Source organism: Theropithecus gelada, chromosome 4 (assembly GCF_003255815.1).
Source record: "Theropithecus gelada isolate Dixy chromosome 4, Tgel_1.0, whole genome shotgun sequence".
Taxonomy (NCBI): domain Eukaryota; kingdom Metazoa; phylum Chordata; class Mammalia; order Primates; family Cercopithecidae; genus Theropithecus; species Theropithecus gelada.
In genome coordinates, this window is record NC_037671.1 from 96,004,845 (window position 1) to 96,024,272 (window position 19,428).

A 19,428-nucleotide genomic window follows, 5' to 3' on the forward strand; every position below is an offset into this window, starting at 1 on the left:
CGCCATTCTCCTGCCTCAGCCTCCCCAGTAGCTGGGACTACAGGCGCCCGCCACCTCGCCCGGCTATTTTTTTGTATTTTTTAGTAGAGACGGAGTTTCACTGTGTTAACCAGGATGGTCTCGATCTCCTGACCTCGTGATCCGCCCGTCTCGGCCTCCCAAAGTGCTGGGATTACAGGCTTGAGCCACCGCGCCCGGCCATTTCTTCTTGATTTCAGCTGTGCTCCCTCTTAGTGCTCTGAAAGTGTAGTTTCTTCTCCCACTCAATTTCTGGCTGCAGATCTTGGATTGGCACTCCCAGGGTGCACACTGCAGCTCAGGGTGAGCTCAGGCTTTGTGTGTCCTCTCCAACTTGGAGGCATCAGAGGGAGGGACCTTGGCACTGGCTGTGGCAGAGGGCCATTCACTTGTCTCTTGGGGCTCCAGCCCAGAGAAATAGAGAGCTGCTTCCAGTTGGTGTGATTGGCCCAGGGTTGGGCAGCTGTGTTACGGGCCCAAGCTGGGACGGTGGTGGGGGCGTGGGGGTTGGTGGGGGGGGCTTGCTTGGTGATGAGCAGGGAGCACTGGAGGCTAATGGGTGAGCTAGACTGGCCTCTTCTCTTTAAGATGGCTGCAACTTGCTGGAGGTGTAGGTAAAGCACTCAGGGTCTTTTTTCCTTCCTGAGTCCAAGGGCAGCAAGGGAAGTACCACTGCAGTGGCAGCGGCAGAGGGGCTTTCGGTTTTGTCTGGGAGCTCCACTACAGAGAATCACAGACCTGTTGCTAATGGAAATGTTTAGTCGGGGCTTGTGGTGACTGCACTACTGGCCCTGCTTGGTGAAGCGCAGGGGGTCAAGGCCTCATGGGAAGGAGAGACTGGGCTCCCTCTCCTTATGGCGACTTTGGTGCTGGGAATGCAGGTGAAGCCCTCAGGTTCTTTGTTCCTTCCCCAGTGCAAGGGCAACAAGGGCAGGACCAGTGCACTGGCAGTGGCAGAGGGACTGTTGGTTGCCTCTGGGAGCCCCTCCCCAGGGAAACTTAGAGCCACTAGCAGTGGAAGTGCTCAGCTGGGGGCGGGGTGGCTGCTCTGCAGTTTGAGCTGAAGGGTCCTTCCTGGGGAAGAGTACAGAGTGGGAGCTCACAGAGAAGAGACACTGGGTTTCTCTCCGTATGGTGGCTGTGTTGTTCTAGGGATGTCAACATAGCAACCAGGCCCTTTGTTCCTTCCCCAGTGCAGTAAGGGTGGTACCATCGCAGCTGCAATGGCAGAGGGGCTATGAGTTGTCTCTGGGATTTCCCTCCCAAAGAAACACAGAGCTGCCACCAACTGACATGTTCAGGCCAGGGCAGGGCGGTTGTGCTAGGAGCCCAGGTGGAGAGACCCTGCCCATTGAGGGGTAGTAGAGTGGGGACCTGTGTGGAAAACTGGCCACTTTTCTGTAAGGCAGCTCTGCCTTAGTGCCTGATCACTGTGTTCCCTCCCAAGCCCGGGGGCCACAGGAGCGAGGGCTTCAGAGCAGCAAAAGTAGTTGCCTGCCTGTTACCTCCGGGAGATCCCTTCCAAGAAAGTGCAGATATGCTACCATGGAGAGCCCTAGGAGGGAGTGGTCAAGGTCGCAGATCTAAAGGCCCTGCCCAGTGAGGAGTAGCGGGGATAGGGACCGCATTGAAAACAGGCTGCTTTTCCAGGTAAGGTGGCTGCCCTGTGCTGGGGGTCTGTGATAGTCCCTAATGACTGTGCTCCCTCGCCAGCCTGAGGGCAGCAAGAGCTAGGGCTTCCGAGCGGCAGAAATGGCGGCCTGCCTGCGACCCCAGAGCTCAGGCAGGGCTGCGATGGCCGTGGTAGAGTCTCAGGCGAGTGGGCCATGTCTGGCGAGGTGCAGTGGAGGTGAGCGTGCACTCCATCTGCTGCTCAGCCCTGTGGATTTGCTCCCATCCTGAGGGGCCTATGCGGGAGCCTGACCTCTCTTGTTGCCACAGCTGCAGCTGCGGGTGTCCGGGTACTTGGGGATCCATGGGACTCCGGGACCTAGGGTTGCAAAGGTCCATGGCAGAAGTGTGGGTCCCCAGAGACTCTCACTCACTCACTCACTGTTTCCCGGCCGTCGGGGGGGCCTCCCCTGGCTCTTCGCCTCTCCCAGGTGGGCAGTTGTCCTGTCTCACTCTTCTCACTTCTGTGTGGACTATGTTGCTTCCTTGATGAATGTGTCCACTTGGATAATCCAGTTGAAGAGCTAATGTTTACTCACCACTCTCTTCCCTCTCTGAGAGCGATGCGCACTCGCTGCTTCTAGTCAGCCATCTTGGCTGGAATCCCGGTTTTGAATTTCATTTTGGGAAATGATTTGATTTCGCACATTTGTGTATATGTGAGAAAGAGGGGAGAAGGTATGATGAGTACGTGCGCGCATGTGAGTGCAAGAGACCATTTCACTTGTTGGTATTTGACAGTGTTTGCTGCTACTCCCAGTTTCTCATCTATTCCACCACAGTGCCCCTCATACTCTGATAGGTTATGCACAAAGAGTGCCTCCTTTGTAATACCTATATTATAAAGCCTCTGGAGAAGCTTTATTATTTGCATTTTGCAGGTGTGGAAACTAAATTACAATATGTTTAAATAATTTACCCAGGGACTGCCAGATATTAAGTAGAGGAGCTGATTTTCACACATCTGTCTCTCTCAGTACCAACTTGTACGTTTTCCACTTAGGCTTTGTGCTCTGCTGGATTCATGTGCAGTTCCTTCAGTCTCATAAGCTGCTTGTAAGGTCATTGAAAGTCAATGAAAATTCACTGTCTTGTGCACTGATTGTTCAGATGGAGAAAGCCAAATAAAGTTGGAGCAGTTGGCACTTAACTGTTATCTGGGCAGTGCGAAGTGCTGGAGTTATGGTATTTAAGGAGACATAGGCTGAGCCCTTTGGAGCTTGTAATATAGATATCATACTGGAAGTAATTTTTTCCTTATACTCAGTAATTTTTTTTAGCTTTTGCTGCATAACAAAGTACCCCAAAACCTAGAGGCTGAATTGTTCTTCTGGTCTGCCAGCTCAGCTGATCTATACTGGATTTGCTTTTGCGTCAGTGGTTAATCAAAGGGTTGATTGGGGGCTAGTGATCTAAGTTGGCCTTGTTGACATGGCTGGTGATTGGTAGGCTGTTGGTTGGGGTGGTAAGGGAAGCTGGGCCATGTATTTGGAAGACTAGCCTAGGCATTTTCACATGGCAACTAAATCCTAAGAACGCAAGAGAGCAAGCCTCAAGGCACAGATGCTTCTCAAGCGTCTGTTTGGGTCTTGTTTGCTAATGTCCCCCCTGCTGGCCGAGCAAGTCACATGGCTAAGTCCAGAATCATCAGAATCATTTTAAGAGGGTGTACAAAAGGGCATAGACGCAAGTAGGGGAAGAATTTGTTGCCATTGTTGCAACCTTCTCCTGTCAGGAACTATGAAAATTCTGAGATTTTTACCCTATTTGCAAGCTAACTAGTTAGGCAGGCTACCACACTGTTATAGATGCTGGTAGAAGACATAAGTCTCCTAAATCAGAAACAAAATACACTTTATCCTCATAATGGCAGTAGTAATCAAGTCTCAGCATTTTTGCACCTCTTTTCTGAGCCCAGATTCCCACAGGATGACATGAAGAGGGCCAGCTTGTGTTACTACACACAGAGTGAGTTGTGTTATGGGAGAATATCATTGAGGTTAGGGAACTGAAGTCTTTTATCATGAGTAGCAAACATGTCTACCCTTTGCTCTGGAACGAGATATTATTATTCTGGACAGTAAGCATGCTAGCCTTTGCTTGACATAGAGATACTGTATCTTCCAGGATTGTAAGCAAACCTACCCTTTGCTCTGGAGGGAGATACTACTCTGTCTTCCAAGGCTGTTTGCTATAGAAACGTCCTTGAAAAGAGAGTTCAGAGGCCAGGCGCAGTGGCTCACGCCTATAATCCCACCATTTTGGGAGGCCGAGACGGATGGATCACAAGGTCAGGAGATCGAGACCATCCTGGCTAACACGGTGAAACCCTGTCTCTACTAAAAATACAAAAAAATTAGCTGGCGTAGTGACGGGCGCCTGTAGTCCCAGGTACTCGGGAGACTGAGGCAGGAGAATGGTGTGAACCTCGGAGGTGGAACTTGCAGCGAGCTGAGATTGTACCACTGCACTCTGGCCTGGGCGACTGAGTGAGACTCTGTCTCAAAAAAAAAAAAAAAAAGAAAAGAAAAGAGAGTTCAGAACAAAAAACAGTCGTCTCATTCACAACATATGCCAAAATGCAAGAAACTCATGGAGAATTGTCTCTCAACAGTCACATGCCCACCAGAATATTTGTTTTCCTTGTGTCTTACACTCTATCAAACTGAAACATTGGAAAGAGTATCCTGTCTTAGTAATTTGTGCCTCTCACAACACTTATCATGTTACCTCATGTTTTATCAATGCTCAGTAAATATTTATTAAGTTTTTTATTTATTATATTTATTAATAAATATTTATTAAAAATGAAGAAATGTTTTCTAATTTTTTATAGTTCCATTTATATGTCAATTCTTAATATCCTAAAAATAAAAATATATAAATTATTTATGTTTCTTTTCCTTTTAGTGTGATATGTTCAAGTTAATTAAGTACTTTGGTATAAACTAGATTTTTGTGCTCTGTACTCTGATATTTGGCAGTTTATTTTGAAGCTCAAGTCATTGTTGTTCTGATTCAGGGAAGGTGGGACTGCAAGAGTAAGAAGGCTGAAGTTTTGATGGATCTTTTCCTTTATATTGGTCTGTGAGTTAATATCAGCTTTTCTTGCTTAAAATATGATTAATGAATGAGTAGTTACACACAAAGTACTATGACTTCCTGTGATCGTCACCATTTTAAAAGCAAGTGACAAAACATATTTTTCAGCCAAATAATAATGCTTTTAAAAATAATAAGAATGTTAGGCTTAATTTAAGCAGTATGAGCACAGCATAGCATTAGCCAGATGCTCTAACAGTCAGACTAGGACTTCTTTCATCAAAGTGCAAAGTAGTTGTGGAAAGAAGAAAGGGATGAGCTTTTGAGTCAGATCTGAGTTTGAATCTAGCAGCAGGGACCTAATCTGTCTGTTCTGTTCACCATTGTTTCCAATGCTGCCTGGCAAATAGTAGACACTATTTTAATACATGTTTGTTGGGTTACTCATCTTCTTCACTATCCATTCTATGACCATAGCCAAGTCCTGTTACTTCTATGAACCTATGTTTTTTCATCTATAAATTGATAATCACCAAGCATAGTTCTCTGGATGGGTTGATACAGAGACTTAAGTGAGATATGGTATATAAAGCTCCAAGTATAGTATCTGACACTTTCAATAAATGTGAGCTGCTTCACTTCTTAGACTAACTTAAATTCCTGGTCATGTTCTGCCTGGGTGTTACAGTGAAGAAAGGCCAGTTAGTTGTTAGGCTCAGCTACTGCAGGTTCACTCACTTTTTGATGGGTCAGAATAACTTTTTAATTTCATCCTTTCCCAGCTTTTCATTTTCTGACTCTGTCACCACTTTGCCTCGTGCATAGAACATTCCAGTAGCCATTTAACTTTTCTCCTCCTCTGGCTGTTCTTTTTCAAACCATTGTGCAGATGACTCCATAACTAACTTTCACTTCCTGCTGAGATGTTCCTGAGCCCCTTGCTTCCTGTCTACCAGGCTCCGGGAATGGCTTCATGCTGTCTCATCATCATTCACCCTCCCCTTTGTTCCTTTGTCTGTTTATCCAGTGTTGCAGCCACACTGTTCTCCAAACATATTCTTTCCACTTCAGGGCCTTTGCTCTTCTCAGCTTTGCTAGTGACCATTCTTTCCACCTGTAACTTCCTGTTCAGCTCTTAGTCTACCCTGTCCATCTTCCAGGTTTCTCACAACCAACAAATATGATGTCTCTCATGAAGCCCTATTCTGACCACCCTCTGCCACCACCTTAAATTCATATGTAAGGTTCCCCTTTTCTGAAATCTTAATACTTTCACCTTGTCACCTTCAAGGAATTAAAGATTATGTACTATGTGTGGCAGCCCCCTTACCAGTAACATCTCAGAGAGATTGTGACCAACCAAACACTAGTGAAGTCCATCAAACAAATAGTGTTGAACACTATTAAGTGAGGAAGTATTGAAACAGAGATAGCAAGAGAAATTAGGGGCCTTGAGTGGTAGGGACAAGTCAGCCTCTTCTCCCTACTTCCCTGGAAGCCCCTCTGACAGTGGGAACACATAAGTTACAGGGCCCAGCGTGGGCAGCCCTGGGCTGCGGGCCACTCTGTAGGTTCTGGAAGCTGTTGTCTAACATTTGCTATCTCCAGCTTAAATCTCCATGAACGCCTACACTTTCTGGCCAGGGAAACAGATGTCTTGACTGTCTAACATAGCTTCGTATATGTGTTGGTAAAGTGATTCAAATATGACATTTTGGAAAATTAAATATTTGAGCATCTTTTTCTGTTAGAGGCTGGGCGTGCTCCTGCCTATGTAATTTTTAGAATTGAGAAAAGGGCATAAATCCCATGATTTTTTAAAAAAATCTGTGTTTCATGTATTTTATAATCCTACTTTCTAGTGCTATTTGATTAAAATTACATAAAAGACTATAAATGAGTATAATATGTAATTAGAAATAAACAGGTTTTTAAAAATTCAATAAGTATTTGTTACATACCTACCATTTTCTAGACACTGAATGAATTCGTAGTCTGGTAGGAGTTAGAAACAAGTGAGCAAATGACTGCAATATAATGTAATTGGTATACGGGTTTTGGAGTGGTATTTTGGGCTCAAACCTTATTTTTATCCCTTTTCCCCTCTTCAGCATTCTCAGGTAATAACAATAATAACAAATTAATATTAAATAATAATTATTTGAGCACTTACTGTTCTCAGGCAGCTATTCTAAATGTTTTATGTGTATTAACTCATTTAATCCTCTAGGGAAACTTATAAGATGGGTATTATTGTCATCCCTATTTTAAAAATAAAGAACAGGAGGCCCAAATTTTAATAATTCACATTAGGGGCATGAGAAGTGGTTAAGTAAGAGCTGATGATGGCCTGAAGTAAACAAGGAGCAGATGGCTGGAGAGAAGAGGGTGTGTTTGAGGAGCGGGTTGGGAGGTAGGTAAACAGGACATTGTGATGGACAGTGAGGGGGAGGAAAGACAAGAGTGAGTGTGGTTGAGGGTCAGGGAGCATGGGAGCAAAGGCATGTTCATGCTGACCAAAGGCTTGAGGTCTGGAGAGTGTTGGGAAAAGAGCAGGCCCAAGGCATTTGGAAAGTCTGCACCATTGAGCAAGCAAACGAGGAAGGCTGTGTGTATGAAGATGTCTGTCCTCTTTGAGGCTGGAGCCAGTGTGTTTTCCTTTCTGATGTTTGTACCCTAGAACCCACAGTGCCTGGCCCACACAGACCGTCTTCATTCTCCCTGTTGCTCTCTGCCTGGAATAGTTTCTTACTGTGTCATGTGGGTGGGCCCTCCCAAACCCCTCTTCAGAATTTATCCCCTAAAACCCACTATGTATGCATTGGTTAAGACATTCGTTTGTCTTATTTCCTGAGAAAGTGTCCTATAAAGACTTGAAGGTGGCCAGGCATGGTGGCTTATAAATGTAATCCCAGCACTTTGGAAGGCCCAACGGGGAGAATTGCCTGAGCCCAGGAGTTTGAGACAAGCTTGGACAGCATAGTGAGACCTTGTCTCTATAAAAAAAATTAGCTGGGTGTAGTGGCATGCACCTGCAGTCTCAGTTTCTTGAGAGGCTTAGCAGGAGGATCGCTTGAGCCCAGGCTGAGGCTGTAGTGAGCCATGATTACACCATTGCACAGGAGTACACAAAACATACAAACAACCATACAAACCATAAAAAAGTACAAACAAACCAACCAAAAACAGCTTGAATGTAATAGTACTGCTGATTTAAAAATATGTAAATGTAATCAATGTTGGAGTCACGTTGTTTCCTATTTGGTTGGTTTGTAGACTCTTCATTACCATTTCTGCTTCTCAGAAATCACATGTAGTGACACGTGGTGTTTATTATATAAAGGATAAATGGCAGCATAACATTGACAGTTATTTTGCTTCCAGCCCCCAAGACTGTAGCCTTCTGCCTTATTCCTAGCCTGCCCCTCAACCTCCACTGAGTCTGTAAACCTCCAGTATACTTCCAGTAAATTATCCTTTTGCTTAAAAAACAAAATTAAAAATAAATATACTTTGTAAACTGTCAAATACTGTATGAATATTAAAAGCCTTTTAGTAGTCAGTTTCAGTCTTTCATTCAGTCATCCATGCCACAGCTTCCTTCTGGGCACATACTAAGCAGTCCCTGGGCTTGATGCTGTAATTAGAATCTGCTCATTTGATCTGCAGGAATATTGTCACATTCTGATTAAAACAGTTCTCAAAAATTAAATTTTAACTTGAAACAACATACATGAAATCTCTTTTTCAGAAAAAAATTAATAAAAATAATAGTAAAATAACCCCAAGTCCTTTAATGCATACAGTGATTATTTTTAGTTTAGCTTTTTGATGGTTACTGTAAGCATATAAATATATACTACTGTCCTAAATAGCAAAGCATTACTCTGCAGTTATCTAATTGGTGCTTGAATGTCACTAAAATTAAATCTCATGATGTTCAATATTTTCCTTAGTCAATTTTACACTGGCCTGCCCTGTGATTAATTACTTTGCTTGAGGCCAAGCAAGTACTACCAAGTCCTGTGATAAGTGATGTTTATGCCAAAAACAACAGCATTGCTAATTCTTGCATTTTTGCACATGTTGTATTCTTTTCTTTCTCTGACACCTGTATTTCATGTATTGATCATAGAGGCACCAGAGTATCATTTTTACAGTATATGAATTATGCTTACATGGTAAACTGATCATTATTTTCCATCAAATGAATACTTTTGGCTTACACTTAATTTTATAAAATCTGTTTATAGAAATCAAGAAGTGGAACAGCGTTAGTTAGAAATTGAAGAATAGGGCTAAAGAATTTATTACTTTGAAGATCTTGTGAATATCCTAAGAAGAAAAAATTTTAAGGAGGCATCTAATGGGCAGATTAACAAGGCTGTGGGGAAGTGATACAAATGTATGCTGCATTCAAAAAGTATATTTCCCTTGGGTGTGGTTACTCATGCCTGTAATCTCAACACTTTAGGAGACTGAGGCAGGAGGATCATTTGAGCCCAGAAGTTTGAGACCAGCCTGTGCAACATAGGGACATCCCATATCTACAAAAAATTTAGAAAACTAGCTGGGCATGGTCACACACACCTGTAGTCCTAGCTCCTCAGGGGGCTAAGGTGGGAAGGTCATTTGAGCCTGGGAAGTCGAGGCTGCAGTGAGCCATGACTGTGCCACAGCACTCCAGCCTGATTGACAGAACAGGACTCTGTCTCAAAAAAAAAAAAAAAAAGTTAATTTCCATTTTTGTTTGAACTTTAATATCAAAAACATCAATAAAATAATTTATTTGCAGATTATACTCACCTGTTTTCACCATATTTGATGGAATTTTGAAGTGAACAATTCCTGACAGTATAAAAAGGTAAAAATTCAGGTATTAGGACCATTTTTTTCCCTGCTATTTTATTTCTCTGATGACAACTTTCTTTTTCTCTGTGAAGCTATAAGATAATTTGCCTCTAATATTTGTATTTTAAATGTTTTTCAAACATTTGAATTTTACTTTTTTAGATTTTAGTTAGTATTAGTATTTTATCTTATTTAATATTTTTATTACAGTAGCTATTGGTACTTCCTGAATAAATGTGCTTCTTAATTATAGTTCTTAATGTGGTAAGAACAAATAAACCACATGCATGTAATTCATCATTATCTCAATTTCATAGACATTTACTGAGCATCTACTACATGCAAAAAGTTTGTGCTGGATGTTGCAAGGACTCCAAAAACACCACCACTATAGCTTCTGCATAGAGATGATTGTTGACACTTCAGGAATAGAGACTGTACATGAGGAGGGAAAGAGAGCAGGAAAAGAATGTCTGTGATCAGAACCTAAAGGATGCCTTTACTTGGGTGGTGGAAAAAGAATGCAAAGATGGCCAATGGGACAAAGAAGGAAAAGTCAAAGATAAAAACATAAGCAAGGTGTACATTTTAATCAGAGCCAGAAAAGGAAAGGGTTTCAGGAGGTTGACGTATTCTGCAGAAGACCGAGGAGGACTCAGAAAAATTCAACAAACTGGTATCATTAGAGAGCTGGGAAAGGAAGGCTAACTCTAGGGGTGTTACATATTAATTGATGCTACTCAAAGTGTGGTCCATGGACAAGTGCCAGTCTTCAAAATGCCTGTTAACTATCTATGCTGATGACCAAAGGATGTAAATGAGCTACATTGTGACATACCGTGTCAGTTTAATGGGCATTTTTTGATGGAAAGTCTTTCTTGAGGAAGCATGCAGTAAGTTCATTTGTGTGCTGGTAAAGATTTCTGATCTTGTCCCAGATGTTTAAGGAGCAGTTCACAGACAAACTGCTTTGAGGAGCACTGATAGAAATACAATACAATGTAGACAAACATGATTTCATTTTTAGGTAAAATGTATGACTTTATTGTGAGGTAATAAATATGATTATAATTTCTATTGAAAATACTTTTGCCATTTTCTAGACATCAAATAAAACTTGCAAGAATGGGTTTGTTTCTAATAATTCCTGTCACTATTGCTTTGGGATACATTTTAATTTTTATTCTAATTACTCGAAAACATTATCTAAAAAATATTGCACATAATTTCCAAAATGTGGAGCAACCAAGATGTCACTCAGTAGGTGGATAGGCAAACTATGCTATGTTCATAAAATGGAATATTAGCCTGTAATAAAAAGAAATGAGCTATCGAGTCATGAAAATGCATGGGGGAAACTTGAATTTATATTACAAAGTGAATGAAGCCAGTCTAAAAATACGGTGTATTCTACGAATCCCACTATATGACATTCTGGAAAAGACAAAACTATGGAGACAATAAAAGGTCAGTGGTTGGCAGAGACTTGAGAGAAGTAGAGATAATAGATGGAGCACAGGGGATTTTTAAGGCAGTGAAACCATTTATATGATACTGTAATGGTGGATACAAATAATCTTACATTTATAAAAACCCATAGAATGTACCAAACCAGGAGTGAACCCTAAGATAAACTTTGGATTTGGTGGATAATGATGTGTAAATGTTGATTCAGCAATTTTGCCACACTGGTGGGGCATGTTGATGGAGTAGTCTGTGCTTGTGGTGGGTGAAGGAGCTATGTGGAACTCTCTATACTTTCTGCTCAGTTTTACTGGTGAGCCTAAAACTGGTCCAAAACATACATTTTATTAATTAAACTTTTTAAATTAAAGAAAAAATATTGTAGGTACCTCACAACTGTCTCATAATCGTTTTATTGTTTTCAAGAAAGGTGGCCTTCCAATGAAGCTTTTTTGTTTTTTTTTTTTTGGGTTTGTTTGTTTGTTTGTTTGAGACAGGGTCTTTGTTACTCAGACTGAAGTGCAGTAGCACAATCATGGCTCACCAAAGCCTCAACCTCCCAGACTTGAGTGATCTTCCCACCTCAGCCTCATGAGTAGTTGGGACCACAGGCGTGTGCTACCACACTTGGCTAATGTTTCTTATTTTTTGTAGAGATGGGGTCTCCCTGTATTGACCAATACTGAACTATTAGGTTGTAAAAACAAAATGTATTTCTTCGAAGAACAGATAACAGTCATGATCTATCAGGTCTTAGTGTCAAAGTTGAGTGATTCTAAGATAACAAAAGTAGATATTTTTAGATGGAGAGTAGCACTCTGAAGATGATCTGACTGGCTCTTTTGTTAAAGGTTGTTGCCATTCATCTAGACATATGTATATATGTACTTCTTGTAAGGCAGATCTTGTGGTAATGAATTCCTGGACTATTTGCTTGTCTAAAAAGGGTCTTACTTCTCCTTTGCTTATGAAACTTAGTTTGGTTAGATATGAAATTCTTTGTTGGATTATTTTTCTTTAAGAATGCTGAATATAGGCCCTCAAACTCTTCTGCTTATAGGGTTTCTGGTGAAAGGCCCACTGTTAGCTTGATGGTGATCTCTTTCTAGGTCACCAGCCCCTTCTCTCTGGAGGCTTGTAAGAGTTTTTCTTTCATGTCTACCTTATGGAATCCGAGGACCATGTGTCTTGGGGATGATCATCTCATATAGTGTCTCATAGAGGTTCTCTACATTTCCCAAATTTTAGAGTTGGCCTCTTTAGCAAGGTTGGGGAAATTCTCATGAAAGATATTTTCAAATACGTTTTCTAAGTTGCTTGTTTTTTTCTGTCTCTCTTTTAGGGATGCTAATGAATTGTAGATTTGGTCTCTTTACATTATCCTATATTTCTTGGAGGTTTTGCTCATTCTTTTTTACTCGTTTTTATTTATTTTTGTCTGACTGAAATATTTTAAAGAAGTGGTCTTCGAGTTCTGAGATTCTTTCTTTGGCTTCGTCAGTTCTGCCGTTAGTACTTAGGATTGTGTTATGTAATCCTTGAAGTGAGCTTTTCAGCTCTATCAGATCATTTCTTAAAGTGGCCCTTTCATCTTTTTGCTCCTTTATCATTTTATTGTACTTCTTAGATCTCTTGGATTGGGTTTTGATTTTCTCTTGAATATGGATGATCTTTGTTACTATCCATATTTTGAATTCTATGTGTCATTTGAGCCATTTCAGCCTGGTTAGGAACCATTGCTGACAAACTAGTGTGGCTGGTTGAAGGTAGGAAGACCCTCTGGCTTTCTGAGTTGCCGCAGTTCTTGCACTGGTTCTTTCTCATCTGTATGGGCTGATGTTTCTTCAGTCTTTCAGGTTGCTGTCCTTTGGATGAGGTTTTTTGCTTTTTCATCTTTGATAACCTTGAGAGTCTGATTGTGCTGTAAGTTAGGTGCAGTCAACTGGCCTCATTTCTGGAAGATTTTATGAGGCCAAGGCTCAGCTTAGCACTCCTGGGCTATGTGCTCTAGCTCTGGGGGCTGGCACTGGTGCCCTAGCTTTGTTCTCTGACAAAGGTTAGGAACCTGCTGCACTGGAGGGACGAATGTGTTCCCAGTCTACTGGCCACATCACTCTGATGAGAACTGCCCACTAAATCACTTCATCAAGGTGTTGGCAGTGGAATTGTTGCTCCCTTGCACATGCCAGTGACTGCAGCAATGTGCAGTGTGTATGTGAATTGCCTGGGGTGTGGGACCAGTGGAAGCAGAGCAGTGGCATTCCTGCACCTGCTGATGCAGGTGGTTGCGGTAGTGGAGGCATGACAGGATCAGGGCACTGGGGGAACAGATTGCCTGGCATTTGTGCTGGTGGTGGCGGCACGGGGTTGGGTTTCAGGATGTGCTAGCACCAGCAGAGGGAGGTTGTGGTGGGGGAAGGCCATGGCAGCTCTGTGTGTTTCAGCTGGTTCTAGTGCACTGGAACTCTCTGACAGTCAGTTGCAGTCTGCCAGTAAAGGAGCTATGATAAAGTTTTCTGGGAAGCACCCTGTTGGGCATCTGAGGCTGCACTGCAAGTGGGTGCTACCAGTCTGAAGCCCTAGGAGAGGCTAGAAGACAGGGTAGTGCTCAGATCGGACTAGCCCCATCTCACAAGGAAGACCACCCTGCTGTGTCCAGATCTGACAGTCACCCCTAGGCTAATGTCTCCTAGAGGAGCATAGGTGTCCCTGGCTGTGCTCCACTGCAGCCGCTCCCATGCCAAACCCTCTGGGCTGTGCACAGGCTGGAGTCCTGCTCCTGCCATCTCTCCAGGCAGCTCTCCCTGCCACGGTAAGTGTCTGTGGAGGTCATGGGGTCTTCTGCTGATAGGATTCTGGAGGTCCACAGTGAGAGCAGGCCATACCTTGCCTGTTCATCTCACTCCTTCCCCAGGAGATGCTGGGACCCAGGAATGAGCCCCTTGCTCAGCAGCCCTGTGCAGGGTTCCTAGCATCCTTCCCTTTCAGCCCAGCCTCTGCGTCTTCCTCATTGCCTTCTCTCCAAAGATCTGCTCAGAAAGTGTTTCAGTCTTCCCCATGTCCCTGTCTCTCAATGGGAGATGTTCCTCCTGGCTGTGTTTAGCCGGCCATCTTGGCTCCCCAGCCGCATTTTTATAAGATAATTAATTAGAAGGGCAGTATAGTTTTAGACCAAGACCAATCTAATTTATGACATCTCTGTTCACATACTTTCTGGCTGTGTATATTCTTGGGCAAGTGGCTTTATATCACTAAGTTGTATATTCTTCTCCAATTGTAAAAGCAGATGAATTGTCACTTCCTGGGGCTAATGTAGAAATTAAATAAGATAAATGTCAGTTGCAAACCAAGGGTTTGAAACATACTAGATGTTAAATTGATGGTTTACTAGTATTGGTGACGGTATCTAGTTTTCAAGCACGATAGAGCGGAGTTTTGGTTTATAAACCAAAATTCTGTTAAGAAACAGTATTTTTAAGGATATTCAGCAGAGACAATTTTTACCAACTTCATCTGTATGTTAAATGTAAATGTTTCTCTTATTTTGAAATAATTTTTCCCAAGGCTTTGCTTTTCAAATGTAAATGTTTAATCTTTTGAACACATTGGCTCTCTGGGCACCTAAAACTCTCTTCACTGTCGACATTTTAGGATTTACTGGCCATGTTGCTGCTTCTTTTTTAATTTGCAATCAAGCACTTGTATAAATGTAATTTGAAATGTTTGGAAAGTTGTGTATGGGATTGGCAAAATGCATGTGAGGTGTTCCTTTGCTTTGTATATTGTGAAAGGGAGGATTTGTACATGCTTTGTTGTTATCGTTACATATGCTAGTTTACTGTTTTGAACATAATTTGTTCACCGCTTTGAATTCCCTATTTGATGGAAGTGAAATGGGATCTTGCTGGACAGTAGAAGGAAAGACTGCCTGTATTTCAAGCTCATACCTACCAAAGCATCAGACTGTTTCATATTTCAGAGCAGCTCAAAAAGCATGTGAGGGACTTCTTGATTTTAATTCTAGTGTCTTAAAAATGTATGTGGAGATTATACATGTTTGAGACCCTATAATTAAGGTCAAGAAGGGAGGTAATTTGCATTTCCCCTGAAAGAGCTTTGATACCAGCTCTGGAGACTGAGGGGCATTGTCAGTGAGAGGGCCCCACACAGAGGCTTCTGTGTCTCCAGCCTGCAGCCTGGAGGACTATGAAGACTTCTACTTAGCCTCACACAGAGGAAGGCAGAATAACAAACTGAAATGGCCCAAACAAGCTACTGAGGTTTTCCTTAGACTTAGAGTAAGGAAAAGGATCAGGCACTGGTTTTACAAAAAAAAAAAAAAAAAGTGAGCATAGAGAAAAATATTTATAGGACACTCTATGCCATGCTCCTGGTTCCTTGCAGATTATCAATCAGTGGAAAGTGATAGAAGCAATGGGAGCATGAGCAGAATGGGTACAGAGGTAAGACAGCAGTTGCCGCAGCAATGGTGCTTGGCTCTGGCAGGGCTCATGGAGCAGGGCTGATGTATTAGAAGAGTCAGGACTTGTTCGTGTGTCTGTCTCTCCCTGTCCCCCAGATCGTAGCTGAATACTCAGCCCTGGATTTACAGATAATAAGTGTAGCAAATATTTTTTTAAAACATTTGTCAACATCTTTTAAATTATTACAAAAGTTTATAAATTGAATCCTATATAGTGCATTGTTCTCCTTAACTATTTCTGATTATATATCATCTTTGGTTATTTTAGATATTGAAGAATTTATCCCTCATCTCTCCTCAATTTTGTGTGTGTATGAGTGAGGAACTACAAAAGTGTTTTCCTAAAAAAGCACTTGCTAATATTCTGCCATGTGTTATATTTTGGTCTTAATGTTGAAAAACAAATATCCTCAAATGACCTCAAATCTTGCTACCTAGGGAAGGAAATAGTGACTTTTGGGAAATAGAGAACTTTTGAATCTAACAAAAGTACCTAGAAGAATAAAAGCCACATTCCTTTATATATCTTATTATGCTTTTTTCCCCCTAAGTAGTAAAACAGTCATTAGTTTCACTGAGTATTTTGGACAGCATATTAGAAATTTGGAGTACCAAGTTTACTATTCTTTACTGGAGATTGTCCAGCAGAGGAAAGCAAATACCAGTGGATATGTGGAAGCGTTTTCTGAACTTTAATATGTACACCTGCTGTACCTAACAGCCTGCTCAGAAGAAGGTTCTGTTTCTAAATGGTAAATGAGAGCTTCCCAGTGGACCATTATTGTATCATGAGTGGTAGTGGGAGGAGGGATAGTGTTTGGACATGAGGGAGTTATCATATATGCCATGATATCATTGCTAAGTCATTCATCTCTTGTCTAGCCAAGTTCACATTAAATTCTACTAGGTTAGCACTTGAGGTCATTTAATAAAACTGCTGTTTTTTAAGAATAGGAGACATGTTCTTTGAATCCTGCGAGAGGTGGTTGCTGAAAATAATGGGAACCATATCTTCATATTTTAAGCAAAAGTCACTTAAGAAGCTTTGTGATAAATCACCTAGAGAAGCCAGTGAATTATGCCCTAATGGTTGGAATGAGACAAGTTTTCTAATAGTGATGACAATTATTAATTACTAATCGCAAGTATGTATGTGGTGGGAGTGAATCTCAAAGCTATAATAAAAGGAAATCTGTGCCTTTTTGCATAATGAATGAGAAGAGTATCTTTAAAAGGGCAAAGAAAACTATTAAATTATAAAAATGTTGAATTTCCTTGTCACAGCCTTTAAAAACTGTATAAACTCATCTAAAACCCCAATTCACTGTAGTGTGAAAAATAGATACATATTCAGAGTGATCATTTTCTTGAATTAAAATTAAGCATCCAAGTCATTGCAAACTTATCTCCTGCTTATGTACACACTGAAATAAAATTATTTAAAACTTCTTAGTAGAAAAGGATATTCATGATGCAAGGATAGGCCAGAAAATGAATATACTTCTCACTAAGGAAATAATGATTGTTATTTAAGCTGCAAAACCTAAGCATGCAAAGGAAGGTAAATTGCCATTTATTAAAAATCTTTCTTTGTTTGCTAACCTCAGTCCTAGTTGTATTCACATTTGCTACTTTGTTTAATCCCTCCAGTAATCCTTAAATGTAGATATTACAAAAACTTTACAGATGATGAAATTAGGTTTGCTAAGCATTGAATAATTTGTAATCAATCACATAACTGCTGAATGCTAGAGTCTAAACCCTAGCCTAGGCACACATGCCTCCAAACCCCCTCCATTTTCCATTATACCAAGCTGTGTGGAACTGAGTACTCCCTGTTCATGTCTGCCATTAGCTATTGAGCATTATAGTAGGCAAAATAATAAACCCCCCTGCCCAAAGATGTCCATGTCCTAATTTCTGGAGCCTGTAATAATGAAGTGATGGACCTTGAGGTGGCAATACTATCCTGGATTATATAGCTGGACCCAATGTAATCACAAAGTCCTAAAGATGGAAGAGAGAGTCAGCAGAGTCAGAGTCAGAGGAGTCAGGACAGAAGCAGAGATTGGAATGATGTGATTGCTGGCTTTGAAAGAGAAGACCATGAAACATGTGACTTCTGTAAGCTGGAAAAGACAAAGAAGCAAATTCTTCCTAAAGCCTCCAGAAGGAATACAGCCCTGCTGACACCTTGATTTTAGCCCAGTGAGACCCATTTTGGACTTTCGACTTCCAGAACTATGAAATAGATTTGTGTTGTTTTAAACCATGAAGTTTGTGGTACTATCACAGTAGCAAGGAAACTAATACAGGCATCTTAGCATTTGCTAGCTGCGGTGAATTTTTCCTTGATAATTTTTGTGAATTTTCAGATGTGACTTTGCTTACTATCATTTCTGTAATCCTGGCCTCATAGGTGCCACCTGAAAGTGTTGAGAATTGTAATTTAGTCATAGGTTTCAGATTTGAAGAGCAATTAAACTATATATAGGGGTTCTCATATAAGAAGTAATTGGGTTCCTTTATTTCAAAGCAGAATATCAGAAGAGAGTCAAAAGGATTTGACATGTTTGGTGTAGAAAACTTTATTATTATTGTTATTGTTATGGTTGTGGTTATTTTTCACGGCGCCTTCCTCAGCACTGTAAGTCCGAAAGAGCCCTTTTGCAAAATTTCATCTTTTTCTTGTTACTAATAGAGATCACTGTGCCTCTAAATGGTGTTTGGTCAGTGAGTTTTGTAGTCTTAAGTGGCAGAAATGTCATGACATGTAATTTTGTGAGAAAAGGATACTTACCCTCTGAGCCTTTACATAAGTGAAATATAGTAAATGCTTTTAAAATAACTGCGCATTTTCTCATGAGAAATAACATTCCTTGTACTTTATGAGAAAAATATGTGTAAAGTTACACATCGTGGAAGATGCAGATTTTAATATCCAGTGTATTTCAGCAGTTTGGTATCAGAAAAGTGCACTGAGCTAGTGTTAAATCACTTTTTATTAGAATATCCTCTCTATTTTTAAGTTGCCACATTATATGAGGAAACTCACTTTAGTTTTTGTGCCTTGGTTTCATTGTTGTAAAATGGAGAGAATAGTACCTGTTTTGTTATTCCATTTTTAAAATCACCTGATAAAATATAAGTGGCAGTGCTTAGAAAGGAATAAAAATAGTTACACCAATTCTAGGTGGTGTTTTTGTTATTGCTAAGAAAGTCCCTGAAGTTACCCTCCTCTCTTCACCACATACGTACACAAACACACACATACACACATGTATACATGTCAGGTCTAACAATGAAATACTCAGTTAAGGCATTTTGATTCCATGAAAGGATAAAATAACATTTAGTAAACAGCCTAAGTATTAATTAAAAAGTTATTCAATCTTTTGATATAAGTTCCACAAATATCTTCAGTCAGAATTTATATTAATTTTTCAGTGTTCCCAGAGCTGAAATGATTATCACCTACTGAGGCAAAGGAAGAAAACAGCGTATTATGGGAGTCAAGCCAACTTTGCAACTTGCTGTGACTTATTATATTGGGTTATTTCCCCTGTTGCCACAAACAATATTTGTCAAAAGGGATAAATGCTCATTTTATAAATTTGTTGTCATAAAGTTTAAACTGAAAAATTAACATAAGTGCAGTGGTCTCTGAAGTAGGGGTTTAGGTACCCCTGACGGTGCAGGGGGAGGAAATTTTCTCTCTGTAAATGTTTCTTTTTCACTATCTGTAAATTATTATACCAACTTTATATCTGCTTTGGGTTTGTTTTATAGTATATATAACAAATTGGTATATGTTATGTCTATATAATTTATAATTTATAAATATATAAATATTAGGGCTACTAATCAACAGTATAATAATGGTGTTTGCACAGTGAAAA

General features: G+C 40.8%; 1 protein-coding gene across 17 annotated transcripts in view; it reads left to right on the forward strand.

Annotated features, from left to right (window-relative positions):
• Positions 1 to 19,428, forward strand: part of KLHL32 (kelch like family member 32) — a 241,582-nt gene that overhangs the window by 90,054 nt on the left and 132,100 nt on the right. For 5 of the 17 annotated variants that reach the window (XM_025384101.1, XM_025384109.1, XM_025384110.1 and 2 more), the window contains exon 1: positions 14,843 to 15,509. The exons of the other annotated variants lie outside the window; for them this stretch is intronic. In XM_025384101.1, coding sequence (XP_025239886.1) covers positions 15,426 to 15,509 — 84 coding nt within the window. In that variant the 5' untranslated portion in view covers positions 14,843 to 15,425. Of the gene's footprint in view, positions 1 to 14,842; positions 15,510 to 19,428 lie in introns of those variants that run through there. 17 annotated transcript variants of the gene reach the window in all.